At 39.6% G+C, this 26,071-nt stretch overlaps 1 protein-coding gene across 1 annotated transcript in view; it reads left to right on the top strand.

The window, feature by feature from the left end:
• Positions 1-4,510: 4,510 nt before the first annotated feature.
• Positions 4,511-26,071, top strand: part of malt2 (MALT paracaspase 2) — a 36,119-nt gene continuing 14,558 nt past the window's right edge. Inside the window, exons 1-4 of the mRNA XM_066648135.1 lie at positions 4,511-4,790; positions 7,060-7,227; positions 25,310-25,476; positions 25,801-25,931. Coding sequence (XP_066504232.1) covers positions 7,091-7,227; positions 25,310-25,476; positions 25,801-25,931 — 435 coding nt within the window. The 5' untranslated portion in view covers positions 4,511-4,790; positions 7,060-7,090. The remainder of the gene's footprint in view (positions 4,791-7,059; positions 7,228-25,309; positions 25,477-25,800; positions 25,932-26,071) is intronic.

Raw genomic sequence — 26,071 nt, 5'->3', positions numbered from 1 at the left:
GCAATGCCAATAAGTGTCTTTTGTGCAGTGTTAGAACCTTCAATATTAACATTCAGTTAAATCAATATTATATGCAATGTAGAAACACTTTAGCCCATGCATAAACATATGTAATGACTTTGCCAATATTAATTTCCATAAAATTTATTTGTGTAGGCTAAAGTATCTAAGTTTATCACCCTTTTGAATGCTTTAAAACTCAACATGAATATTTTCCAGCTTGTCTCGATTCGCTGAGATGTTGCTAAGTGATTTTATTTACCAAAACAAAGCCTACCTCAAGTGTTTCTGTGACACAATTTCCTTTTTTGAAACCAATCTAAAATTGGAGCAGACTGTCCCACCTCCAGTCCCAAAAACTACAAACCTCACAGAAGAGAGTTACAACAAGGCTATGAACCATGCCAAAGAATGTATGTTTTTCTGTCTTTAAAAAGTATATTTTAAGAACAAGATATTAAGGTAGTGTTATGTAGAATCATAAATTAATCTGATTATAAAGTGTTTGCCTAAATATGCAGATAAAAATATCTTTAAACTTGAAGCAACTAGAAGCAACTATCCACTGTGTCTATAAATTTTCTTATATGTGTTTTGAAAGGCCCTTCGTGGGCCGTGGTCTCATGACCTCCAGGGCTATGTCGTCGGGGGCTGTTAGCTCCCAGTAGGGTCTCCCATGGCAAACAGGTCTGGAGTGAAGATCCAGACAAACATGATCCAAAAGCATCCCTATGAGTACACCCATTAAAATTCAGTGTACCCTGCCTGGGAGAGGGTTACCGGGACCTACCCCTGGAGCCATGCCTGGGGGTAGTGTCCGACGGCGAGCGCCTGGTGGCCGGGCAGCCCGCGTAACCCGGCCGGGCTCAGCCCGAAATGGCAACGTGAGGGGATCATGTGGGCTCACCACCCGCAAGATACAGAGTAGGGGTGCGGTGCAATGCCCATCGGGCACAGAGCGGGGGCGAAGGGGCTCCTGGCGTCGTTGAACTTGTCAGTGGAAACTGGTTCTTGGTACGTGGAACATAACCTCACTGGGGGGGAAAGAGCCAGAGCTGGTGCGTGAGGTTGAGAGATACCAGCTAGATATAGTTGGGCTCACCTCTACACACAGGCTTTGGCTTTGGAACCAAACTCCTCGATAGGGGTTGGTCTCTCTCATACTCAGGAGTTGCACAGGGTGAGAGGCGCCAGGCGGGTGTGGGGATACTCACAAGTCCCCGGCTGGCACCTGTACAGCTGGAGTTTGTCCCAGTAAACGAGAGGGTCGCCTCAATGCGGCTCCGGCTTGCAGAGAGGAAAACTTTGACTGTTGTGTGTGCGTATGCATCGAACAGCAGCTCAGAGTATTCGGCCTTCTTAGAGGCAGTGAGTGGAGTAGCTAGCCATGGTTTGTCCATAACAAACACCATGTTCGAACATAAGATTGCTCATAATTGTACTTGGTCCCAGAGCACTCTGGGCCAAAGGTCATTGATTGACTTTTTGGTTGTGTCGTCTGACCTGAGGCCGTATGTTTTGGACACTCGGGTAAAGAGAGGGGCTGAGCTGTCAACCGATCACCATCTGGTGGTGAGTTGGATCCAGTGGCGGGGAAACCTGCCAGACAGACGTGGTAAACCCAAACGTATAGTGAGGGTGTGCTGGGAAAAGCTGGCAGATGACTCTGTCCGGAGGGATTTCAACTCTCACCTCCAAGAGAACTTCTCACATGTTCCAGAGGAGGTAGGGGGAATGGAGTCTGAATGGACACTGTTCTGGACCTCCATCATGGAAGCGGCTGCATGTAGCTGTGGTCAAAAGCTTGTCAGTGCCTGTTATGGCAGCAACCCAAGAACCCGTTGGTGGACACCAGGGGTGAGGGAAGCTGTCAAGCGGAAGAAGGAGGCTTTTCGAGATTGGCTAGCTCGGGGAACTTCCGATTCTGCGGATGGATACCAGCAGGCGAAAAAGGCTGCAGCTGTGGAAGTTGCTGAAGCAAAATCCAGAGCATGGGAGGAGTTTGGAGAGGCCATGGAGAATGACTTCAGGGCAGCCTCAAAGAGGTTCTGGAAAACACTCCGACAGCTCAGGAGGGGGAGGGGGGACACTGTCCAAGCTGTGCTCAGCAAGGATGGTGAAACTCTGAACTCGACTGAGCGTATTGTTGGGCGTTGGAAGGAGCACTTTGAGGAACTCCTTACCCCGAGAGACATGCCTCCTGTACAGGAGGTAGGGCCAGAAGTGTCTGAGGCGTCAGATTCCATTTCCTTGGCTGAAGTCACTGAGGTGGTGAAAAAGCTTCGCAGTGGCAAAGCTCCAGGAGTGGATGAGATTCGCCCAGAGTTACTGAAGGCACTCGATACTGTGGGGCTGTCTTGGATGACATGCCTATACAATATTGCATGGACCTCGGGAACGGTGCCTTTGGATTGGCAAACTGGGGTGGTGGTTCCTATTTTCAAAAAAGGGGACAGGAGAAAGTGTGCCAATTATCGTGGGATTACACTTCTCAGCCTCCCGGGGAAAGTCTATGCCAAGGTGCTGGAAAGGAGAATTCGTCCGATAGTCGAACCTAGGATTTTGGAGGAACAATGCGGATTTCGTCCTGGCCGTGGAACTCTTTACTTTTTCACAGATGATTGAGGGGGCGTGGGAATTTGCTACTCCACTCTACACATGCTTTGTGGATTTGGAGAAGGCATATGTCCGTGTTCCCCAAGAGATTCTGTGGGAGGTGCTCCGGGAGTCGCTCCGGCGAGCTGTATGGTCCTTGTACTCTCAGAGTCTGGGTTGTGTTCGCATCCTTGGTAGTAAGTCAAGCTTGTTCAGTGTGAGTATTGGACGCCGTCAGGGCTGTGCTTTATCTCCACTCCTGTTCCTGATATTCATGGACAGGGTGGTGCGGCATAGACTGGGGCAGGAGGGCTTCCGTCGAGGAGCTCAGGAGGTGGCATCTCTGCTTTTTGCGGACGATGTTGTTCTTCTGGCTTCTTCGCACAGAGGCCTCCAGCGTTCACTTGAGCAGTTTGCAGCCGAGTGTTAAGCGGTCGGTATGCGGATCAGCACCTCCAAGTCTGAGGCCATGGTTATCTCCCGGAAACAGATGGCTTGCTCCCTTCAGGTAAGGGATGAGAACCTGCCCCAAGTGAAGGAGTGGATGGTGAGATTGACCGTAGGATAGGTGCAGCGTCTGCAGTAATGCGGTCACTGTACCGCACCGTTGTGGTGAAGAGAGAGCTGAGCTATAAAGCAAAGCTCTCAATTTACCAGTCAGTCTACGTCCACACTCTCACCTATGGTCATGAGCTCTGGGTAATGACCGAAAGAACAAGATTGCGAATACAAGCGGCCGAAATGAGCTCTCTCCGACGGGTCGCTGGGTGTACTCTCCGTGATCGGGTGACTAGGGAGGAGCTCGGAGTAGAGTCGCTGCTCCTTCGCATTGAGCAAAGTCAGTTGAGGTGGTTTGGGCATCTGATCAGGATGCCTCCTGGACGCCTCCCACTGGAGGTATACCAGGCATGTCCAACTGGAAGGAGGCCTCGGGGTAGACCCAGGACGCGTTGGAGGGATTATATCTCCCGGCTGGCCTGGGAACGCCTTGGGATCCCCCAGGAGGAATTGATGGATGTTGCAAGGGACAGAGACGTCTGGGCTTCTTTGCTCACCCTGTTGCCACCACGACCCTGAAATGGAAAAGCGGAAAAGAAGATGTATGTATGTATGTATGTATGTGTTTTGAAAGGTTCAATGTGGAAAAAATGTGAACTTTTCTTTTATGGTTTACACCGTTTTTGGCACTGTATTTTTTGTAACTCACAGAATGTAATGTCACATTTAAACTCATATTAGCTTAGTTATTTCATAATTTTCTGTCACTTTAAGGAACAGTATATTTTTCTTTTTTGCTCCTGGTGTTCACCTTGTGGTTTATTTTTTACAGCCCTGTACTGAAATTAGTGAGGAGGGAGGGGCTAGGAGGCCATATAATCATTATACCGATTTTCAAGCTGTAATTTCAAGGTAAAAATATTCCAAACTGTTCTCTTAAATGTTCAGAAATTCAGACATTTTTACAAATGATTTTTTCACACGTTATTATACAGCAACTATACTGACACCTGGTTGTATAGGCCACTGACACCAGTGGCCTGGTTGTGTCAGAGATTCTGCACTAAAACATGATCACCCTCAAGTCTGTGACCCACTCTGCAGAGAATAAAATGGTTCATTCTGGGACTACAGCAAATTATTATTTTTTTTTTTAATTTTATTATTCAACTCAAAATGAAAACAAAAAGACTTCAGAAAAGACCAAAAACACTAATTAATTTAATAAACATTGCTGGATAATTTTTGTTGGAATAAAATTATTACTTGCTCTTTTAAAGTGGAGTTAACGCCTTAAGGGTTGATGCGAGCGAGGTGTGAGAGTGAGTGCTGTGGTGCTATAGGTTGTTTAAATGTGAAAGTAAAGAGAGGCAGCATGGGTCTTATATGCAAATTGCTGTTAGAAAGAGGAACTACAGCGAAACAACGGATCTCGGGATCCAGAGGAGATTTTCGGACTGGGTTTGAATGTTAAAACTGATGTGTGCGTGCTGTCGATATCGACGAGTATCCGGATGTGAGATAATGAATCGCTGCATTTGACAAAGCAGGTAATGGCACGTTGAATATTCCTGCGTTTTAAACGAGTTCTGAGCTTCGGTCGATATATACACACACACGCGCGCACACAGCGTGTTAAAGAGCAAACTTAGCCCTACGAGTGGATCCCACTTCCTGGAAGACCCGTCACTACTCAGGTATTTAATCAGGTATTTTTATGTGTTGCTAAAGTTTCTTGTCTTTTTTTAAAGTGTACTGAGGGGAATTCCATTTTTTGTTCTAAAGTTCTCCATGTTTCTATCGCTGAATGTGCAAACAAAGAAATTCTGATTGGTTTAAGTATGAAGTCGGTCATTAGAGAAAGTGTCGCCTTTTTTTTTTCTTTGACAGTGGTGGTGACAGAAAGAGCCATGGCTGCAACACATATAACCATTTTTAAAAACTATTTTTAAAAACGATGACCTGCTTGTTTTGTATGGTAGATCATTCTTAGTTCTGTACCACTGAGGTGGTAATGGTGTTTTAGTGTGTGTTTCTCTGGAAGGAATGTATCAGACACAGCAGTGCTGCTGTTGGAGTGTTTAAACAACTCATTGTCACTGCTGGATTGAGAAATTCCACCAACCAAAATATCCAGTCAACAGCATCCTGTGGGCAACATTCTGTGTTCACTGGTGAAGGACTAGATGATGACTAACACAAAATGTGTCTACAAGGTGAACACAGTGTATAAAAACCACAGCAGCCTTACTGTGTCTGGTCCAACACACAATAACAAGACACCACCATTGTATGTCATTGTCATTGTCATTGTATTACTAAGAATGATAAGTCAGTCACCTAAATATTACCTCTGGGGTGGTCCTATGGGACTTTAACCATTGAAGAACAGGAATAAATGGGACTCACAAAACATGAAAAGCAAGCAGATTTAATTATAGAACTACAATGCACTTATATTGTAAGTAGAGCTGATAGCAATGTGTTGAAACAAGGTAATTTGAATGTTTTAGCTAATCACTATACAATTACTCAACAAAACTGCTAGTGAATGTACATGTGTATTCTGAGAGTAATATTTAAAATTTTTAATCATAAATCTTGAAAACACTTTGCCTATCACCTTATGTGTACACAAACCAGAGGAAGATTTTGGGATGAGCTAGAGTGGGATTTATGATTTAAAACTAATCTCCACAACAAATGTTCCTGTATCTCGTGTAAAATATTTATCAATAGAGTATAAGTTCCTGCAGCAAATAGAACAAACATCTAAATAATAAACTTGATTTCAGAAAAAAAATGGATGAGAACATGTGCTGTGGATGATATTGTGTAGCCCTCCACCCAGAATCGTTTGAAAATTATTCTGTAGATTTGAGCGGTATGTATGACTGTTTATATTTGAACAGTTTAGTTATGCAAAGTAAATAAATAAAATAAAATAAATAGTAAAATGTCCCCTTAACACAATTGGTGATTAGATTGTTAGCTTAGTTTAATCAGTATAAAATGACACCTATTATACCTACTAAACCATTATTGCTTGACCTTTTTGCTAGTCTGATTCAATAACATGTCAGTCTTCTTGCTTTCATTAGCTAAGTGAGGATTTAATGTTATTTGGACTAATGTCATAGTTATGAGCAATTCTGGTAATTCCCACCTTACATAGGATTACAATGAACAATATTTGCACAATAGTATTTTCCCCTGTGGTTCTACTGTACTTAAAAGTACATTTCAAACCAACTGATGACCGTAAGCATGAAGTCTATTATGTTTAAAAATAGTAAAGACAAATTTAATCTTCATATTGCTCCCACACACGGGGTGGTCATGATTTAAAACAGATTTACTACAGAATCTTTGATATATCCAGGCTACTAGATGTCAGTATAAAACAACTATTATAACATACAGAGAAAAAACCATTAAAGAAATCTGCTTGAAAAAGTAGCTTGTTCTCTTTTGAATTATGTGCTTTTTTACCTTTAGATTCCAGTACAGTCATTTTTGGTAGAGGTGGTCAATATGCTAGAAGAAATATAGACCATATATCTTATTTTTCTTAACATAATGTAACATTCAGTTTCTGAAGTCTGAAATTACACTTAAACTTATTACACTTACACTTATTTAAATTACTTTTACACAGGCTGTTTTTGATATTGTGCATTTGAGACTGATGTATCTAAATGGTGTCCATTCATATTGGATGCCTTGTATTTTTTCTCTTTCTTAAAATAAACTCCTTTTTCCTATTAAATTCACTTCCTAATTCACAGATCTATTATTTGGGAAGTAAATGGATGCTAAACTTTTAATATAATAATAAGAGATATAAAGTTACAGAGCAAGGCATCGTTTTCAGGAACGTGTGATAACATCAACAGCCTCTGTTGCAACTGTGATCTATCCAAATTTCAAACCTCAACACTGAAAATTTTCTTTGCTTGTCTCCAGTAAGGTACAGAAGGAGCTGTTTTGCTAAAACATGGAGGAATGTAATTTGGGCTTGGACACACTGAGTGATATTGCTCTGACCAGACTTGCCGAAATGCTGGACAATTCAAAGTGTGGTTGGCGGCAGCTGGCAGAAGCAGTTACAGAGCAGCCACAGTTCCGCTACAGGTTGGATATTTTCAGTTTCCTAAATCAGAGAACATATGGCTTCTAATATCAAGACATATTTTTGTCTGATGTTTGCTCAATTAGTTTTTATAGATGTGTACTTTTACCATTGTGCACATGTTGCCATTCTGTTGTCTAGTGCCATGCAAATATTAGAATTTCTGGGTCTGAGCTGTATTTCTTAATGACAGAAATGTATGTGATTTTTGAAAATTGTTTTTATATCAGCTGCAAAATATTATTGCTATATTGGCATTAAAATATCATAACCCAGTGCATTTTTCTATATTCATGGGTTACAGTGGGGTAACGTATTGGGGACGATTGTCTGGTTTCAGAGTGATGTACTAAAGTTAACGAATAGGAAAAACTGATATATTTATTGCATACATAGCTCCTCTCCATGCGCTGGACAGTTTTACAACACCCAGAAGATCAGAAACCCACCTCTTCTCTATGTCAGGGGTGTAAAGGTTCACCCTATACTATATGGTGTAGTTTATTAAGGAGAAAAGACCCTTAATAGCAATTTCAGTTAAATATGTCATATAGCAGATGAACACAGTGATATTTGAGAAAGTGTGCAATAATTATTTAAACAAAATTAGGCAGGTGCATAGATTTGGGCACTCTTGTCATTTTATTGATTTGAATACCTTAAGCACTAATTATTGGAACATAAAATTTGTTTTGTAAGCTCATTGACCCTTGCCCTACATACACAGTTGAATCAAATTATGAGAAAGTGTCAAGGTGTCCAATTGCAAGTTTTTCTTCTCTTTGCATCTTCTCTGAAGAGTGGCCACATGGGAGACTCAAAACAACTCTCAAATGACTTAAAAAACAAAGATTGTTCAACATCATGGTTTAGGGGAAGGATACAAAAAGCTATTTCATATATTTCAGCTGTCAGTTTTCACTGTGAGGAACATAGTGAGGGAATGGAAGACCACAGGCACAGATCTAGTTAAGGCCCGAAGTGGGAGGCCAAGAAAAATCACAGATAAGCAGAGGCGAAGGATTGTGAGAACAGTCATAGTCAACCCACAGACCAGCTCCAAAGAACTACAACTTCATCTTGCTGCAGATGGTGTCACTGTGCATCGTTCATCTATTCAGCGCACTTTGCACAAGGAGAGGCTGTATGGGAGAGTAATGCAGAAGAAGCCTTTTCTGCGCAAACGCCACAAAAAAGTCATATGATGTATGCTAAAGCACATTTGGACAAGCCAGCTTCATTTTGGAATGAGGTGCTGTGGACTGATGAAACTAAAATAATTTTTTGGGACATAATAAGGGGCGGTATGCATGGAGGAAAAAGAACACAGCATTCCAAGACAAACACTTGCTAGCCACAGTAAAATTTGGTGGCGGTTCCATCGTGCTGTGGGGCTGTGTGGCCAGTGCAGGTGCTGGGAATCTTGTAAAAGTTGAGGGTTGCATGGATTCAAGTCAAAATCATTAGATTCGTGAGAACAATGTTCAAGAATGAGTGACAACTTTGAAGTTGCACCAGAGCTGGATACTTTAACAAGACAACAACCCTAAACACTGCTCAAAATCTACTAAGGCCCCCATTGGGCATCTATTTCTGGCCCGCGAGCTGTTTAGAAAAGTTTTTTTTAATCGCGCTGTCCGCTCTTATTTTGAAATCGCGCACCGCGATCTCAAGACGAGGCTAGGGATTGCCTCCATGGCAACAATAAACAGATAGCAGTAAAGCCCTCGGAAACGAGACAGTCACTCTCTCGCTCAGCAGCAGCAACACGTTTACCGACCGGAGCAATATTTACATGCCCGACATAATGTTATATATAAATGTTATACGTTATATTGTTATGATACGTTATCATACACGGTCCCAATAAATGGCCCCTTGAGTCATTGAAAAATAAAATTGTGGCCCCTCATCATTTCTATTTGAGTACCCCTGTACTAAGTCATTCATGCAGAGGAACAAGTATGTTCTGGAATGGCCATCTCAGTCCCCAGACCTGAATATTACTGAAAATTTGTGATGTGATTTAAAGTGGGCTGTCCAGGCTTGGAAACCATCAAACCTGACTGAACTGGAGATGTTTTGTAAAGAAGAATGGTTCAAAATACCCTTAGCAAGAATCCAGACTCTGTTTGGAAACTGGAGTCAAGCTATCCGCACTTTGGAAACTGACGGTCAAGCCATCCGCACTTCAAATCCGAATGCACGTATAGGCGCGTCATTACGGTTTTTCATTGCGGAGAACACCACATCCGCTTTGGGACAGATAGAGAGCCTGAAACCCGCGTTTGAGCAGCGATGTCTCTGTTAATAAATAAATGCACGCAATGCGGAAATGGACTAAAATTAACAAGCCATTAGGAATATATTTCGTTTTAAATCATTTTAAAGTGGCAAAACATGCTTTGATTGTTTCATATATTTACGTATTTTTTACTTTTCTATAAACACTTAACTGGCTTTGAATAGTAATCCTGGTGGACATGTAGAAATACAGATTACATTTTACTGTCATTAAGCAGAGGTAGCTCACTGTATAATATTCTCATGGATTTATACTGAATACCTAGCAATATGGATTTCTCAAAAACTGCCCATAATGCCTAAACCATTCCACTGTCGCAGCCTCCACTTGGAAAAGCTTGGTCAAGCCAGCCCCCACTTAGATTTGGTGGAACGTCGTATTCTGAACATTACGGTAATAGCGTGCAGAGGAACAAATTTCTAAATAAAAGCCAAAAGTCAATGACAGGAAATGTATGTAATAATAAATAATTTTCTAAACAAATAATAAATGGATAAACAACAAATATTTGCTATTTTGTGGAAATGATGAAGATTTTAGGACATGACTCTCAAGTCACTCTGATGTGCCATTTAAAAAAAAGGCCCTTTGTGTAGTCCTGTCTGTAAATTTATTTCCAAATTTAAATAATTATTAAAAAGAAACCTTTAGTTTGCACAGAACAATTTCACTTCATAATCATAGTACAACACCTGATTATGTCACTCAATTAATATAAAGTCATTCTGATGTGTCATTTCAAAATAAAGGCCATTTGAATTGTCCCATTTCTGTAAATTTAATTTCAAATGTAAATAATTATTAAAAAGAAACCTTTAGTTTGCACAGAACAATTTCACTTCATAATCATAGTACCACACCTGATTATGTCACTCACTTAATATGAAGTCATTCTGATGTATCATTCCAAAATAAAGGCCCTTTGAATTGTCCCATGTCTGTAAAATTAATTTCAAATTTAAATAATTATTAAAAGGAAACCTTTAGTTTGCACAGAACAATTTCACTTCATAATCATAGTACCACACCTGATTATGTCACTCACTTAATATGAAGTCATTCTGATGTATCATTCCAAAATAAAGGCCCTTTGAATTGTCCCATGTCTGTAAAATTAATTTCAAATTTAAATAATTATTAAAAGGAAACCTTTAGTTTGCACAGAACAATTTCACTTCATAATCATAGTACAACACCTGATTATGTCACTCACTTAATATGAAGTCATTCTGATGTATCATTCCAAAATAAAGGCCCTTTGAATTGTCCCATGTCTGTAAAATTAATTTCAAATTTAAATAATTATTAAAAGAAAACCTTTAGTTTGCACAGAACAATTTCACTTCATAATCATAGTACAATACCTGATTATGTCACTCATGTAATATGAAGTCATTCTGATGTGTCATTTCAAAATAAAGGCCATTTGAATTGTCCCATTTCTGTAAATTTAATTCCAAATTTAAATAATTATTAAAAGGAAACCTTTAGTTTGCACAGAACAATTTCACTTCATAATCATAGTACCACACCTGATTATGTCACTCACTTCATATGAAGTCATTCTGATGTGTCATTTCAAAATAAAAGCTCTTTGAATTGTCCCATTTCTGTAAATTTATTTCCAAAATTTAGATCATTATTAAAAAGAAACCTTTAGATTGCACAGACCAATTTCATTTCATAGTCATAGTACAACACCTGATTATGTCACTCATGTAATATGAAGTCATTCTGATGTGTCATTTCAAAATAAAGGCCCTTTGAATTGTCCCATTTCTGTAAATTAATTTCCAAATTTAAATAATTATTAAAAGGAAACCTTTAGTTTGCACAGAACAATTTCACTTCATAATCATAGTACCACACCTGATTATGTCACTCACTTCATATGAAGTCATTCTGATGTGTCATTTCAAAATAAAAGCTCTTTGAATTGTCCCATTTCTGTAAATTTATTTCCAAAATTTAGATCATTATTAAAAAGAAACCTTTAGATTGCACAGACCAATTTCATTTCATAGTCATAGTACAACACCTGATTATGTCACTCATGTAATATGAAGTCATTCTGATGTGTCATTTCAAAATAAAGGCCCTTTGAATTGTCCCATTTCTGTAAATTAATTTCCAAATTTAAATAATTATTAAAAAGAAACCTTTAGTTTGCACAGAACAATTTCACTTCATAATCATAGTACAACACCTGATTATGTCACTCAATTAATATAAAGTCATTCTGATGTGTCATTTCAAAATAAAGGCCCTTTGAATTGTCCCATTTCTGTAAATTTAATTTCAAATGTAAATAATTATTAAAAAGAAACCTTTAGTTTGCACAGAACAATTTCACTTCATAATCATAGTACCACACCTGATTATGTCACTCACTTAATATGAAGTCATTCTGATGTATCATTCCAAAATAAAGGCCCCTTGAATTGTCCCATGTCTGTAAAATTAATTTCAAATTTAAATAATTATTAAAAGGAAACCTTTAGTTTGCACAGAACAATTTCACTTCATAATCATAGTACCACACCTGATTATGTCACTCACTTAATATGAAGTCATTCTGATGTATCATTCCAAAATAAAGGCCATTTGAATTGTCCCATTTCTGTAAATTTAATTCCAAATTTAAATAATTATTAAAAGGAAACCTTTAGTTTGCACAGAACATATTCACTTCATAATCATAGTACCACACCTGATTATGTCACTCACTTCATATGAAGTCATTCTGATGTGTCATTTCAAAATAAAAGCTCTTTGAATTGTCCCATTTCTGTAAATTTATTTCCAAAATTTAGATCATTATTAAAAAGAAACCTTTAGATTGCACAGACCAATTTCATTTCATAGTCATAGTACAACACCTGATTATGTCACTCATGTAATATGAAGTCATTCTGATGTGTCATTTCAAAATAAAGGCCCTTTGAATTGTCCCATTTCTGTAAATTAATTTCCAAATTTAAATAATTATTAAAAGGAAACCTTTAGTTTGCACAGAACAATTTCACTTCATAATCATAGTACCACACCTGATTATGTCACTCACTTCATATGAAGTCATTCTGATGTGTCATTTCAAAATAAAAGCTCTTTGAATTGTCCCATTTCTGTAAATTTATTTCCAAAATTTAGATCATTATTAAAAAGAAACCTTTAGATTGCACAGACCAATTTCATTTCATAGTCATAGTACAACACCTGATTATGTCACTCATGTAATATGAAGTCATTCTGATGTGTCATTTCAAAATAAAGGCCCTTTGAATTGTCCCATTTCTGTAAATTAATTTCCAAATTTAAATAATTATTAAAAAGAAACCTTTAGTTTGCACAGAACAATTTCACTTCATAATCATAGTACAACACCTGATTATGTCACTCAATTAATATAAAGTCATTCTGATGTGTCATTTCAAAATAAAGGCCCTTTGAATTGTCCCATTTCTGTAAATTTAATTTCAAATGTAAATAATTATTAAAAAGAAACCTTTAGTTTGCACAGAACAATTTCACTTCATAATCATAGTACAACACCTGATTATGTCACTCAATTAATATAAAGTCATTCTGATGTGTCATTTCAAAATAAAGGCCCTTTGAACTGTCCCATTTCTGTAAATTTAATTTCAAATGTAAATAATTATTAAAAAGAAACCTTTAGTTTGCACAGAACAATTTCACTTCATAATCATAGTACAACACCTGATTATGTCACTCACTTAATATGAACTCATTCTGATGTATCATTCCAAAATAAAGGCCCTTTGAATTGTCCCATGTCTGTAAAATTAATTTCAAATTTAAATAATTATTAAAAGGAAACCTTTAGTTTGCACAGAACAATTCCACTTCATAATCATAGTACCACACCTGATTATGTCACTCACTTAATATGAAGTCATTCTGATGTATCATTCCAAAATAAAGGCCCTTTGAACTGTCCCATTTCTGTAAATTTAATTTCAAATGTAAATAATTATTAAAAAGAAACCTTTAGTTTGCACAGAACAATTTCACTTCATAATCATAGTACCACACCTGATTATGTCACTCACTTAATATGAAGTCATTCTGATGTATCATTCCAAAATAAAGGCCCCTCCAGTTTGCACACACCACTTTCACTTTTTAATGAAAGTACACCCCCTAAATATATGTCTCTCACTTAATATCAAGTCATTCTTGTGTGCCATTTCAGATTAGGACCACTGTAATCAATCAGATTTAAATTATATTCACTGTAGATGTTGAGATTGTTAATAAAAGGAATCCTCCAGTTTGTAAACATTACTTTCACTTCATAATGATAGTACAGCACATGCAAGCATCAATCATTTAATGTCATACTATTGTAGTGTGTCTAATTTGTTCATCCACTCATTACATCCAGATCACATTACTGATATAATGCACGACGCGGTTCCTCAGCGCCTTCAAGAGTAGTCGACTCATGTACCGAGTGATTACTCCAGTGTGAATAGAAGGAACTGGCGTTAGAAGCGTGCTGGAGTCACCCCCTCGCTGGTGGATTACCCCTTCAGGTCCGGGGAAATTTTTTGGGGGGGGTTAAGGGTGGGGGCTGTTAGCGCACCTCTGGGGGATCCATGGTTAAAGAAATCCCTCAAGAGTTCGCCCATCAGACCCCCTAAACCCTTAACAGTTCCAGTACAGGACGTCGTTGCAGGGCCCCCTGCCTCCGTGGACGTCGTCGCAGGGCCCCCTGCCTCCGTGGACGTCGTCGCAGGGCCCCCTGCCTCCGTGGACGTCGTCGCAGGGCCCCCTGCCTCCGTGGACGTCGTCGCAGGGCCCCCTGCCTCCGTGGCATCGTCGCAGGGCCCCCTGCCTCCGTGGCGTCGTCGCAGGGCCCCCTGCCTCCGTGGACGTCGTCGCAGGGCCCCCTGCCTCCGTGGACGTCGTCGCAGGGCCTCCTGCCTCCGTGGACGTCGTCGCAGGGCCTCCTGCCTCCGTGGACGTCGTCGCAGGGCCTCCTGTCTCTGTGGACGTCGTCGCAGGGCCTCTTGTCTCCGTGGACGTTGTCGCAGGGCCGTCTGCTCCCAAGGACGTCGCTGCACTCCCTCCTGATCTCCAGGAGAAGCTTGCAAGCCTCTTGGCACGTCTGGAGGTCTCCATGAAGGCGGCACCCGCCGCTCCTGTCTCTGTGAAGGCGGCACCAGCCGCTCCTGTCTCTGTGAAGGCGGCACCAGCCGCTCCTGTCTCCGTGAAGGTGGCACCAGCCGCTCCTGGACCCGTGACTGTGGCTCCGGCCGCTTCTGCACCCGTGACTGTGGCTCCGGCCGCTTCTGCACCCGTGACTGTGGCTTTTTTTACACATTTAAAATATTCCGAAAGATGGTTCTTCATGGAACCAATAGTACTTCTCCTATGGCGTCACTCAGTGAATGTCACGATTAGCGGGGCAGACTGACGGAGGCGGACGCACTTGCTAAAACACAGTAATTTTAATGAAACAAAAGATACAACAAAACAAAGACTGGCAACTACGGAAACAACTAGACATATGAAATGAATTGAGGAAAACAACAGAGACAGACCAAACTAAGAAACAAGACACAGATACACTGGAGGCGAAACAACGATACTTAGAGGAAAGAAATGACAAGGCTTGGGGAGAAAAACAAAATGACATGACTACAAATGAGAATTACACAAACCGACATGACTTTGGAATCAAAATGAAACGACTAGGAAACAAAAACAACCTGACTTGAAGTGGGAGAGAAACAACACCATATGACTATGAAAAAGGAAGAAACAACATGACTGGGAAACTAAACGAAACGTCTTGACTAGGAAGTTAACAACACAAATTCCTTTATTTTGGAATGATACATCAGAATGACTTCATATTAAGTGAGTGACATAATCAGGTGTGGTACTATGATTATGAAGTGAAATTGTTCTGTGCAAACTAAAGGTTTCTTTTTAATAATTATTTACATTTGAAATTAAATTTACAGAAATGGGACAATTCAAATGGTCTTTATTTTGAAATGACACATCAGAATGACTTCATATTACATGAGTGACATAATCAGGTGTTGTACTATGATTATGAAGTGAAATTGTTCTGTGCAAACTAAAGGTTTCCTTTTAATAATTATTTAAATTTGAAATTAATTTTACAGACATGGGACAATTCAAAGGGCCTTTATTTTGGAATGATACATCAGAATGACTTCATATTAAGTGAGTGACATAATCAGGTGTGGTACTATGATTATGAAGTGAAATTGTTCTGTGCAAACTAAAGGTTTCTTTTTAATAATTATTTACATTTGAAATTAAATTTACAGAAATGGGACAATTCAAAGGGCCTTTATTTTGAAATGACACATCAGAATGACTTTATATTAATTGAGTGACATAATCAGGTGTTGTACTATGATTATGAAGTGAAATTGTTCTGTGCAAACTAAAGGTTTCTTTTTAATAATTATTTAAATTTGGAAATTAATTTACAGAAATGGGACAATTCAAAGGGCCTTTATTTTGAAATGACACATCAGAATGACTTCATATTACATGAGTGACATAATCAGGTGTTGTACTATGACTATGAAATGAAATTGGTCTGTGCAATCTAAAGGTTTCTTTTTAATAATGATCTAAATTTTGGAAATAAATTTACAGAAATGGGACAATTCAAAGAGCTTTTATTTTGAAATGACACATCAGAATGACTTCATATGAAGTGAGTGACATAATCAGGTGTGGTACTATGATTATGAAGTGAAATTGTTCTGTGCAAACTAAAGGTTTCCTTTTAATAATTATTTAAATTTGGAAATTAATTTACAGAAATGGGACAATTCAAAGGGCCTTTATTTTGAAATGACACATCAGAATGACTTCATATTACATGAGTGACATAATCAGGTGTTGTACTATGACTATGAAATGAAATTGGTCTGTGCAATCTAAAGGTTTCTTTTTAATAATGATCTAAATTTTGGAAATAAATTTACAGAAATGGGACAATTCAAAGAGCTTTTATTTTGAAATGACACATCAGAATGACTTCATATGAAGTGAGTGACATAATCAGGTGTGGTACTATGATTATGAAGTGAAATTGTTCTGTGCAAACTAAAGGTTTCCTTTTAATAATTATTTAAATTTGGAATTAAATTTACAGAAATGGGACAATTCAAATGGCCTTTATTTTGGAATGATATATCAGAATGACTTCATATTAAGTGAGTGACATAATCAGGTGTTGTACTATGATTATGAAGTGAAATTGTTCTGTGCAAACTAAAGGTTTCCTTTTAATAATTATTTAAATTTGAAATTAATTTTACAGACATGGGACAATTCAAAGGGCCTTTATTTTGGAATGATACATCAGAATGACTTCATATTAAGTGAGTGACATAATCAGGTGTTGTACTATGATTATGAAGTGAAATTGTTCTGTGCAAACTAAAGGTTTCCTTTTAATAATTATTTAAATTTGAAATTAATTTTACAGACATGGGACAATTCAAAGGGCCTTTATTTTGGAATGATACATCAGAATGACTTCATATTAAGTGAGTGACATAATCAGGTGTGGTACTATGATTATGAAGTGAAATTGTTCTGTGCAAACTAAAGGTTTCCTTTTAATAATTATTTAAATTTGAAATTAATTTTACAGACATGGGACAATTCAAAGGGCCTTTATTTTGGAATGATACATCAGAATGACTTCATATGAAGTGAGTGACATAATCAGGTGTGGTACTATGATTATGAAGTGAAATTGTTCTGTGCAAACTAAAGGTTTCTTTTTAATAATTATTTACATTTGAAATTAAATTTACAGAAATGGGACAATTCAAATGGCCTTTATTTTGAAATGACACATCAGAATGACTTTATATTAATTGAGTGACATAATCAGGTGTTGTACTATGATTATGAAGTGAAATTGTTCTGTGCAAACTAAAGGTTTCTTTTTAATAATTATTTAAATTTGGAAATAAATTTACAGACAGGACTACACAAAGGGCCTTTTTTTTAAATGGCACATCAGAGTGACTTGAGAGTCATGTCCTAAAATCTTCATCATTTCCACAAAATAGCAAATATTTGTTATTTATCCATTTATTATTTGTTTAGAAAATTATTTATTATTACATACATTTCCTGTCATTGACTTTTGGCTTTTATTTAGAAATTTGTTCCTCTGCAAGCTATTACCGTAATGTTCAGAATACGACGTTCCACCAAATCTAAGTGGGGGCTGGCTTGACCAAGCTTTTCCAAGTGGAGGCTGGCTTGACTTCAGTCATTAAACAGAGGGACCTCTTGGCTATTAACTGTTTGATTTTGGCAAACAGCGAGCAGCACAAACCCCTGTCCTCGTAAAAGCGGCGCCTCCAGCCGCTCCTGTCTTCATGAACGCGGCGCCAACGGCCACTCCTGTCTTCGTGAACGCGGCGTCTCCAGCTGCGCCTGTCCTCGAGAGCGCGGCGCCTCCAGCTGCGCCTATCTTCGTGAACGCGGCGCCAACGGCCGCTCCTGTCCTCGTAAAAGCGGCGCCTCCAGCCGCTCCTGTCTTCGTGAACGCGGCGCCCCCTGCCACACCTGTCTTCGTGAGCGCGGCGCGCGCCTCTCCTGTCTTCGTGAGCGCGACGCCCGCCTCTCCTGTCTCCGTGGACATTGTCGCAGTTTCTCCTGCCTCCGTGGACGACGTCGCAGGTTCCCCTGCCTCCGTGGATGACGTCGCAGGTTCCCATGCCTCCGTGGACGACGTCGCAGGGCCTCCTGTCTTCGGAATGGCGGCTCCCTCAGCCGCTCCTGTCCCCGTGACTGTGGCTACGGCCGCTCCTGCTCGTGTCCGAGGGACGGTCCCTAGGACTACGGGGCCGATCCCCAGAACTGTGCCCAGGCTGGTTCCTCAGACTGCCCCACAGACATTTGCCAGTCCTGGGCACCCCCCTGTTATATTGGTTCCCCTGTCTGTCCCTGTTCTGATTCCTGTCTCTGTCCTTGTCCCTGTACCTATGTCTGCCTTTGTCTCTGTCCCAGTCCCTGTCACTGTATTCGTGTCTGTCCCCTTGAATGTCTTGGTCCCTGTTCCCCTGCCAAGTCCTGTCCAGTCCCCGTTTCAACCCTCTGTCTTGTCTCATGTCCAGTACCCTGTTAGTCCAGTCCAGTCCCCGTTTAAGTCTAGTGTCATGTCACCTGTCCTGTCTTCTGTCCAGTCACATACCCCTGTCCAGTCTAACGTTTCTGTCCGGTCCAGTGCCTTGTCCCCTGTCTTGTCACCAGTCTCTGCTCCCGTCCATTCCCAGCAACAAATCCTGTCATCTGTCCTGCCTCATGTCCAGTCCCCGTTCTAACCCTCTGTCCTGTCTCAAGTCCCGTCTCCTGTCGAGTCCCCGTTTCACCCCTCTGTCCTGACTCATGTTCAGTCCCCTGTTTATCATGTTCAGTCTCCGTATCCGTCCAGTGTTCAGTCACCTGTCTTGTCTCCATTCCAGTCCCCTGTCCTGTCACCTGCCCGTGTCCAGTCTTCTGTCCCCAAACATGTCCAGTCTTCTGTCCCCAAACATGTCCAGTCTCCGTATCCGTCCAGCGTTCAGTCACCTGTCTTGTCTCCAGTCCAGTCTCCCTTTCAACCCTCTGTCTTGTTTCAAGTCCTGTCACCTGTCTCGTCTTCTGTCCAGTCCCTGTTCCCATCCAGTGTCATGTCCAATGTCAAAAACCCTGTCCAGTCTCCCGTCAAGTCTCATGTGTCCACTCCCGTCCTGTCCAGTTCGTTCTCGTCTCTTTTTCAGTCTCTTGTTGCCCCCCTTTGTCAGTCTCCTGTCATGTCCCATTTCCCATCTCATTTATCCGGTCCTGTCGTGTCCCCAGTTCCTGTGTCTGTTCCTGTCTAGTCTTGAGTCTTGTCTTCCGTGGTTTTGTTTTCCGTGCCCTCTCCTGTGCCAACTCCTGGGAGGTTTAGGAGTACGCGCCCCGGGAGTTGCGTGTTCATGGGGGGGGGGCATCTGTCACGCCTTCGCCCTGTCAAGTCTGTTGTCCCCGCCATGTGCTTTATTTGCACATGGCTTTGTTTGTCTCCGCCTTTGTTCCGCCTACTCGTCTGTCATGTGTTAACCCGTCCTCCTCGTTATCTGTCCAGGTGCGTCTCGTCTGTGTTGTGTATTTAAGTCCTCTTCCCTCACTTCCTGTTGTTGAACATTTCTCCTTTCTCCTTTGTCTAGTCGGTCGTGTTTTCTAGTCTGTCCGTCTGTCTCCACAGCTTCTCGTGTTTGTTTTCCTAGTCTTTGTTTCATGTCGTAGTTTCTTTTCATTTATCGTTACTTCATTAACTCTTTAGTCTGTCAGTCCCATTTGCCCTGTGTAGCTCCCTGTGTTTAGTTTAGCCTGCTTGACTCCCTGTTTGTTTTCGTTCTGTTTAAGTCTCTTCGTTTTGTTTTATTCCTTTATTAAAAATACTGTGTTTTAGCGAGTGCTTCCGCCTCTGTCAGTCCGCCCCTCGTTCCTGACAAAACCATTCCACTGCCATTAAACAGAGGGGCCTCTTGGCTATCAGCTGTATGGTTTTGGTAGAATTTCACTGTATACATTTCTCATAAAATCATACTGAATACATTCCAATATGGATTTCTCAAAAATTACCCATAATGCCTAAACCATTCCACTGTCATTAAATAGAAGGGCCTCTTGACTATCAGCTGTATGCTTTTGGTAGAATTTCACTGTGTACTTTTCTCATAAACTCATATTACATATGTACTGATATGGATTTCTCAAAAATTACCCATAATGCCTAAACCATTCCACTGTCATTAAACAGAGGGGCCTCTTGGCTATCAGCTGTATGATTTTGGTAGAATTTCACTGTGTACTTTTCTCATAATCTCATACTGAACATTTACGATATGGATTTCTCAAAATTTACCCATAATGCCTAAACCATTCTACTCTTATTAAACAGAGGGACCTCTTGGCTATCAACTGTATGATTTTGACAGAATTTCACTGTATATGCTTCGCATAGATAAGAAAGATATTTTCTGAAGCCCATGGGAAAGGACCTTGTGCATTTTCATGACATATGGCAAAAGCATTTGAGTTACAGTTGTTTTCTGTGATGCTTGGAAGGCAGACTGCACAGCTGTTTTTAAACAGAATCTGTAAATACACAGTAATTCAAGTTCTTCATAATTTTGATAATTATTAACGTTCAAGTTGTTAGGATGTTGGAGTTGGGGGGGTTAGAGGTGGTTTGGTATAGGTTGGAAACTAACCCTAGCTGTCTATGTTTTTGAACATAACCTACATGACAACCAATCAAATGAGAGCATCCATCCTCTACAGAGCAACCCAGAGCACAGCATGCCATGCTTATGTAACTGCAGGGAAGAGACCACTGATGCAACAGCAGAATATATAGTGCCTTGCGAAAGTGTTTGGCCCCCTTGAACTTTTCAAACTTTTGCCACATTTCAGGATTCAATCATAAATATATGAAATTTTAATTTTTTGTGAAGAATCAACAAGTGGGACACAATCACAGAAAAACAACTGTAACTCAAATGCTTTTGCCATATGTCATTAAAATACACAAGGTCCTTTCCCATGGGCTTCAGAATATATCTTTCATATCTATGTGAAGCATATACAGTGAAATTCTGTCAAAATCATACAGTTGATAGCCAAGAGGTCCCTCTGTTTAATACAAGTAGAATGGTTTAGGCATTATGGGTAATTTTTGAGAAATCCATATCGGTAAATATTCAGTATGACTTTATGAGAAAAGTATACAGTGAAATCTTAACAAAATCATACTGTTGACAGCCAAGAGGCCCCTCTATTTAATGGCAGTGGAATGGTTTAGGCATTATGGGTATTTTTTGAGAAATCCATATTGGTAAATATTCAGTATGACTTTATGAGAAAAGTATACAGTGAAATTCTACCAAAATCATATAGTTAATAGCCAAGAGGCCCCTCTGTTTAATGACAGTGGAATGGTTTAAGCATTATGGGTAATTTTTGAGAAATCCATATCAGTACGTATGTAAAATGTGTTTATGAGAAAAGTACACAGCGAAATTCTACCAAAATCATACAGGTAATAACCAAGAGGTCCCTCTGTTTAATGACAGTACAATGGTTTAGGCATTATGGGTAATTTTTGAGAAATACATATCAGTACGTATGTAATATGTGTTTATGAGAAAAGTACACAGTGAAATTCTACCAAAATCATACAGCTGATAGCCAAGAGGTCCCTCTGTTTAATGACAGTAGAATGGTTTAGGCCTTATGGGTAAATTTTGAGAAATCCATATCAGTACGTATGTAATATGTGTTTATGAGAAAAGTACACAGTGAAATTCTACCAAAATCATACAGCGGATAGCCAAGAGGCCCCTCTGTTTAATGACAGTGGAATGGTTTAGGCATTATGGGTAATTTTTGTGAAATCCATATTGGAATGAATTCAGTATGATTTTATGAGAAAAGTACACAGTGAAATTTTGCCAAAATCATACAGTTAATAGCCAAGAGGTCTCTCTGTTTAATGACAGTGGAATGGTTTAGGCATTATGGGCAGTTTATGAGAAATCCATATTGCTAGGTATTCAGTATAAATCCATGAGAATATTATACAGTGAGCTCCCTCTGTTTAATGACAGTAAAATGTAATCTGTATTTCTACATGTCCACCAGGATTACTATTCAAAGCCAGTTAAGTGTTTATAGAAAAGTAAAAAAAAAATACGTAAATGTATGAAATAAAGCGTGTTTTGCCTCTTTAAAGTGATTTAAAACGAAATATATTCCTAATGGCTTGTTAATTTTAGCCCATTTAGTCCATTTTAGCATTGCGTGCATTTATTTAGTAACAGAGACATCGCTGCTCAAACGCGGGTTTCAGACTCTCTATCTGTCCCAAAGCGGATGTGGTGTTCTCCGCAATGAAAAACCGCAATGACGCGCCTATACGTGCATTCGGATTTGAAGCGCGGATGGCTTGACCGTCAGTTTCCAAAGTGCGGATAGCTTGACTCGTGTCATTGGAAGCTATAGCAAGGGTTTAGAGGCGCTTATTTCTGCGAAAGGAGGATCTACTAAATATTAATGTAATTTTTCTTTTGGGGTATCCAAATTTATGCACCTGCCTACTTTTGTTTTAATAATTATTGCACACTTTCTGTAAACCCTATAAACTTCATTTCACTTCACAAATATCACAGTGTTCATCTGCTATCTGATATGTTTAACTGAAATTGCTGATCCGATCAACCAATTATTTATAAAGGAAAATCATGATAATTATCATGATCAGGCCCAAATACCACTGTGTATATATATATACAAGAGGTCCTCGGGTTACGTCAGTCCCGAGTTATGATGTTTCGTGGTTACGACACATCTCTCATTTACTGTATAAATGTATGACTGTTTCTGTTTAAGTGGTTTTGCGTCGTAAATGTCGTAACGCAAACTTTGTGTTTGGTGTCCTCGGCAGAAAAATACACGATTACGCGGCTCGGGACCGAGGAGGATAGGTGTTAGGATAGGATAAGTGCTTACAGTATGTTATTTACGTACAGTATGTACGTATGTTACAACTTACACCGAAACTGACAAGAAAATAAATAAATAAATAAATGGCATCCCTACCCATCCCTACAGCTCCATTTACATATACAGAACAAGATTCTTATCAACCATCCTATTCTGACCCACCATTTAACAAGGATGAGCTAAAATGTGAGACTGTCAAAACTGTTACAGATTCAGAGAGTAAACAAAGTAAAACAATAGAGTGGACCACGCAGCATCTACAAAGCAAAAATTGTGGGGCCATTTTTCTGTTTGCTGCAGAGATTTAAAAAGGGACATCTTCTAATCATCAGCCAATGGATTTCACACACGCCTCTTCTGACAGGCAGATCAATCAATCAGAGGTGCAGAGCAGAGTAGCCCATTACAGGAGTTTGGGTCACCAAAAGCCTTGTCTAAATGCTTTGAAGGAACCTAAGACAAAACAGCAGACAGAGCAAAACACTACAAAAAAAAACTATTTACACATAACCAACAAAATAAAAAAAAATAATAATATAAACGTTTTTGGGCATAACAAAGAGACTAGAGACACAAGTGAGATATTAATTTGTTTCAGTCTTTTCCCCCTATTTACCGAGTAAATAATCTTATCCCACTGTCCCTGCTTCACAAGCAACACAAATGTTGTAGGTATTTTGACAGTAGTAAATTACATTTTGGAGTGTCTCATGTTATTACATTATACTATTTAAGTTGAATCATGACCTGAGGGAGTCCAGTGTCCATACTGAACAAAACTGGCTTACTGCCAAGTATGCAAACATAACACCCAACAACTTGCCTCAACGACCATAGTATCCCATTCTCTGGAATACCCCCACAGAATATCTTGGGGAACATGCTCATATGGCTTCTTCAAAGCTACAAAACACATGTAGAATGGAGTAGCAAACTCTCTGGTACCGATTTCTTTTAAAAATGAGAACACCAACCCTGGTTTGCTGATCAAAATGCAGAATTCCCAATGTCCATGCAATATTATTGAGGCGTGTCAGCCAAGACACATATTTAGAGCCTTCAGCAAATCTGTGTGAAGATCTTTTCCAGTACCTTAGTGACTTTGGCCAAGGAACTGGAATTTGACACCCCAGACACCTCTGGCCCAACTTCCTGCATAAGGAGCATTCTTCTCGGGTTTAGGAATTCCTCAAATTGCTCCTTATATTACCCAAATATACTCTCAATAGAAATGTCCATGGACTCTCAAAACTCCTGTGACTGGTGTGGGTTGCTTCTGCAACACATACAGGTTCAGATTAAAAGGCACAACCACAAAATCTATCATGCCATGCCATGGGCCCCTTTGCACCAGACTATGACGAATGGACATTGCACAACATCCTTACTCTGGACCTTGCAAGTGGCTCCACATGGCCCCACCACATTGCCTTTTCATGCTGAGCCTGGCTGGGTTACATGTGGTGCTTGGCCACCAGGTGCCCACTGTTGCACGATACTGCCAACAATGTGGTAAACAATCTTTTTGTTACACTTTTAATATGAGTAATGACATAAAATGACAGCTTTTGGTTTATTTTACTTGAAACATTTTACTAATATGTCTGGTGGAAAGGGGCCCATGGCATGGCATGATAGATTTTGTGGTTGTGCCTTTTAATCTGAACCTGTATGTGTTGCCCGGGAGTAGACCCACTTGCTGGAGGGATTTTAACTCCCAGCTGGCCTGTGAGCTACTGAGGAATCCCCAGGACTAGCTGATAGAAATTGCAAAAAACATAGATGTCTGGGCTTTTTTCCATGCCCTGTTGCCTCTGCAACCCTGAAATGTATTAAATAGAAAATGGAGATAATGATGAGGAACAACATCCTATTTTTTGTGCTTGTCGAATATATGTGGCATTATTCTTAATGATGTAATTAATGTAGTTGTAATTATAGGATACTATAATTACATATAGGAAACAATGTATTGGGTGTGGAACTTGTAAAAGCATTATGGTGGCAATTGTTTTTGTCAGAGGAAACAGCTTAGTTCCAAAATTCCCATTATGTATCTGATATCCAATCATTTTTATGTACATCAGATTTTTAGTGAACCATTGTTTTCATGATGACTTAAAAGTTGAAATATAGATGACAAAAATGTACTGAGACATCAACTTTTGGTTGTAGATCTTTTATTGAAATCTCTTTGTATGCAGTGAGAAGGAGTTGACCAGCTGCTCTCTCCAAGTGCTCAGTGCCAGAGGAAGCCCTGGCCGGTACATGCTGGCTCTGCTCATTGACCGCCAATGCTCCCTTGCCTTCCTGCTGCAGTGCCTCAGAAAGATAGAACACCATGAAGCTCTGAACCTCCTCAGTACAAGTGGTACAGAGGCACACATGCACTTTCACTGTCATTTATGGGTAACTGTTATATATCTTGTGATAATTTTGGGCATGATATAGACCCGATTGCCATTTTAAAACACATAATACATAATTTGTTCTTGTGGTTGAAGGAAAACATATTCTCACAGAAATTATGTATCATCTAGTGTAAATGCATCCTAGAATAAGAGATAATGTTCCTTTTATGTATTTATGTATCCTTTTATTGAATTGATGTATATATCTCTTTTGCCATTTAAAAAAGGCATTTTTAAATGTCCACAGAATTTGTCTCCATATATGTCTTTGTATTTTTTTCCAGTGATGATACCAATAGAGATATTGGTGCAGCCGCAGGGGGTACAAGTGCCGGAGGGAAGCTGTCTGACGCTAACCTGCAGGGCAGTGGGTCCTCTAGGCCTGAGCTACCAGTGGTTCAGGAGGGAAGAAGAGGTCAAATAAATTATTTTTAAAACTCCAGTCTGGATATATTCATTAATGACTACTACCAGTGACAACCTGAATCAGTAAAATAAATAATTATGTACAATTTAATAATTTTTAAATTAAATTATTTAAAAAAATAAAAGATA

This window comes from Hoplias malabaricus, chromosome 16 (assembly GCF_029633855.1).
Source record: "Hoplias malabaricus isolate fHopMal1 chromosome 16, fHopMal1.hap1, whole genome shotgun sequence".
NCBI lineage: Eukaryota > Metazoa > Chordata > Actinopteri > Characiformes > Erythrinidae > Hoplias > Hoplias malabaricus.
Note: the sequence above shows the minus strand (reverse complement) of the source record. Positions and strands in the feature narration are given on the sequence as shown.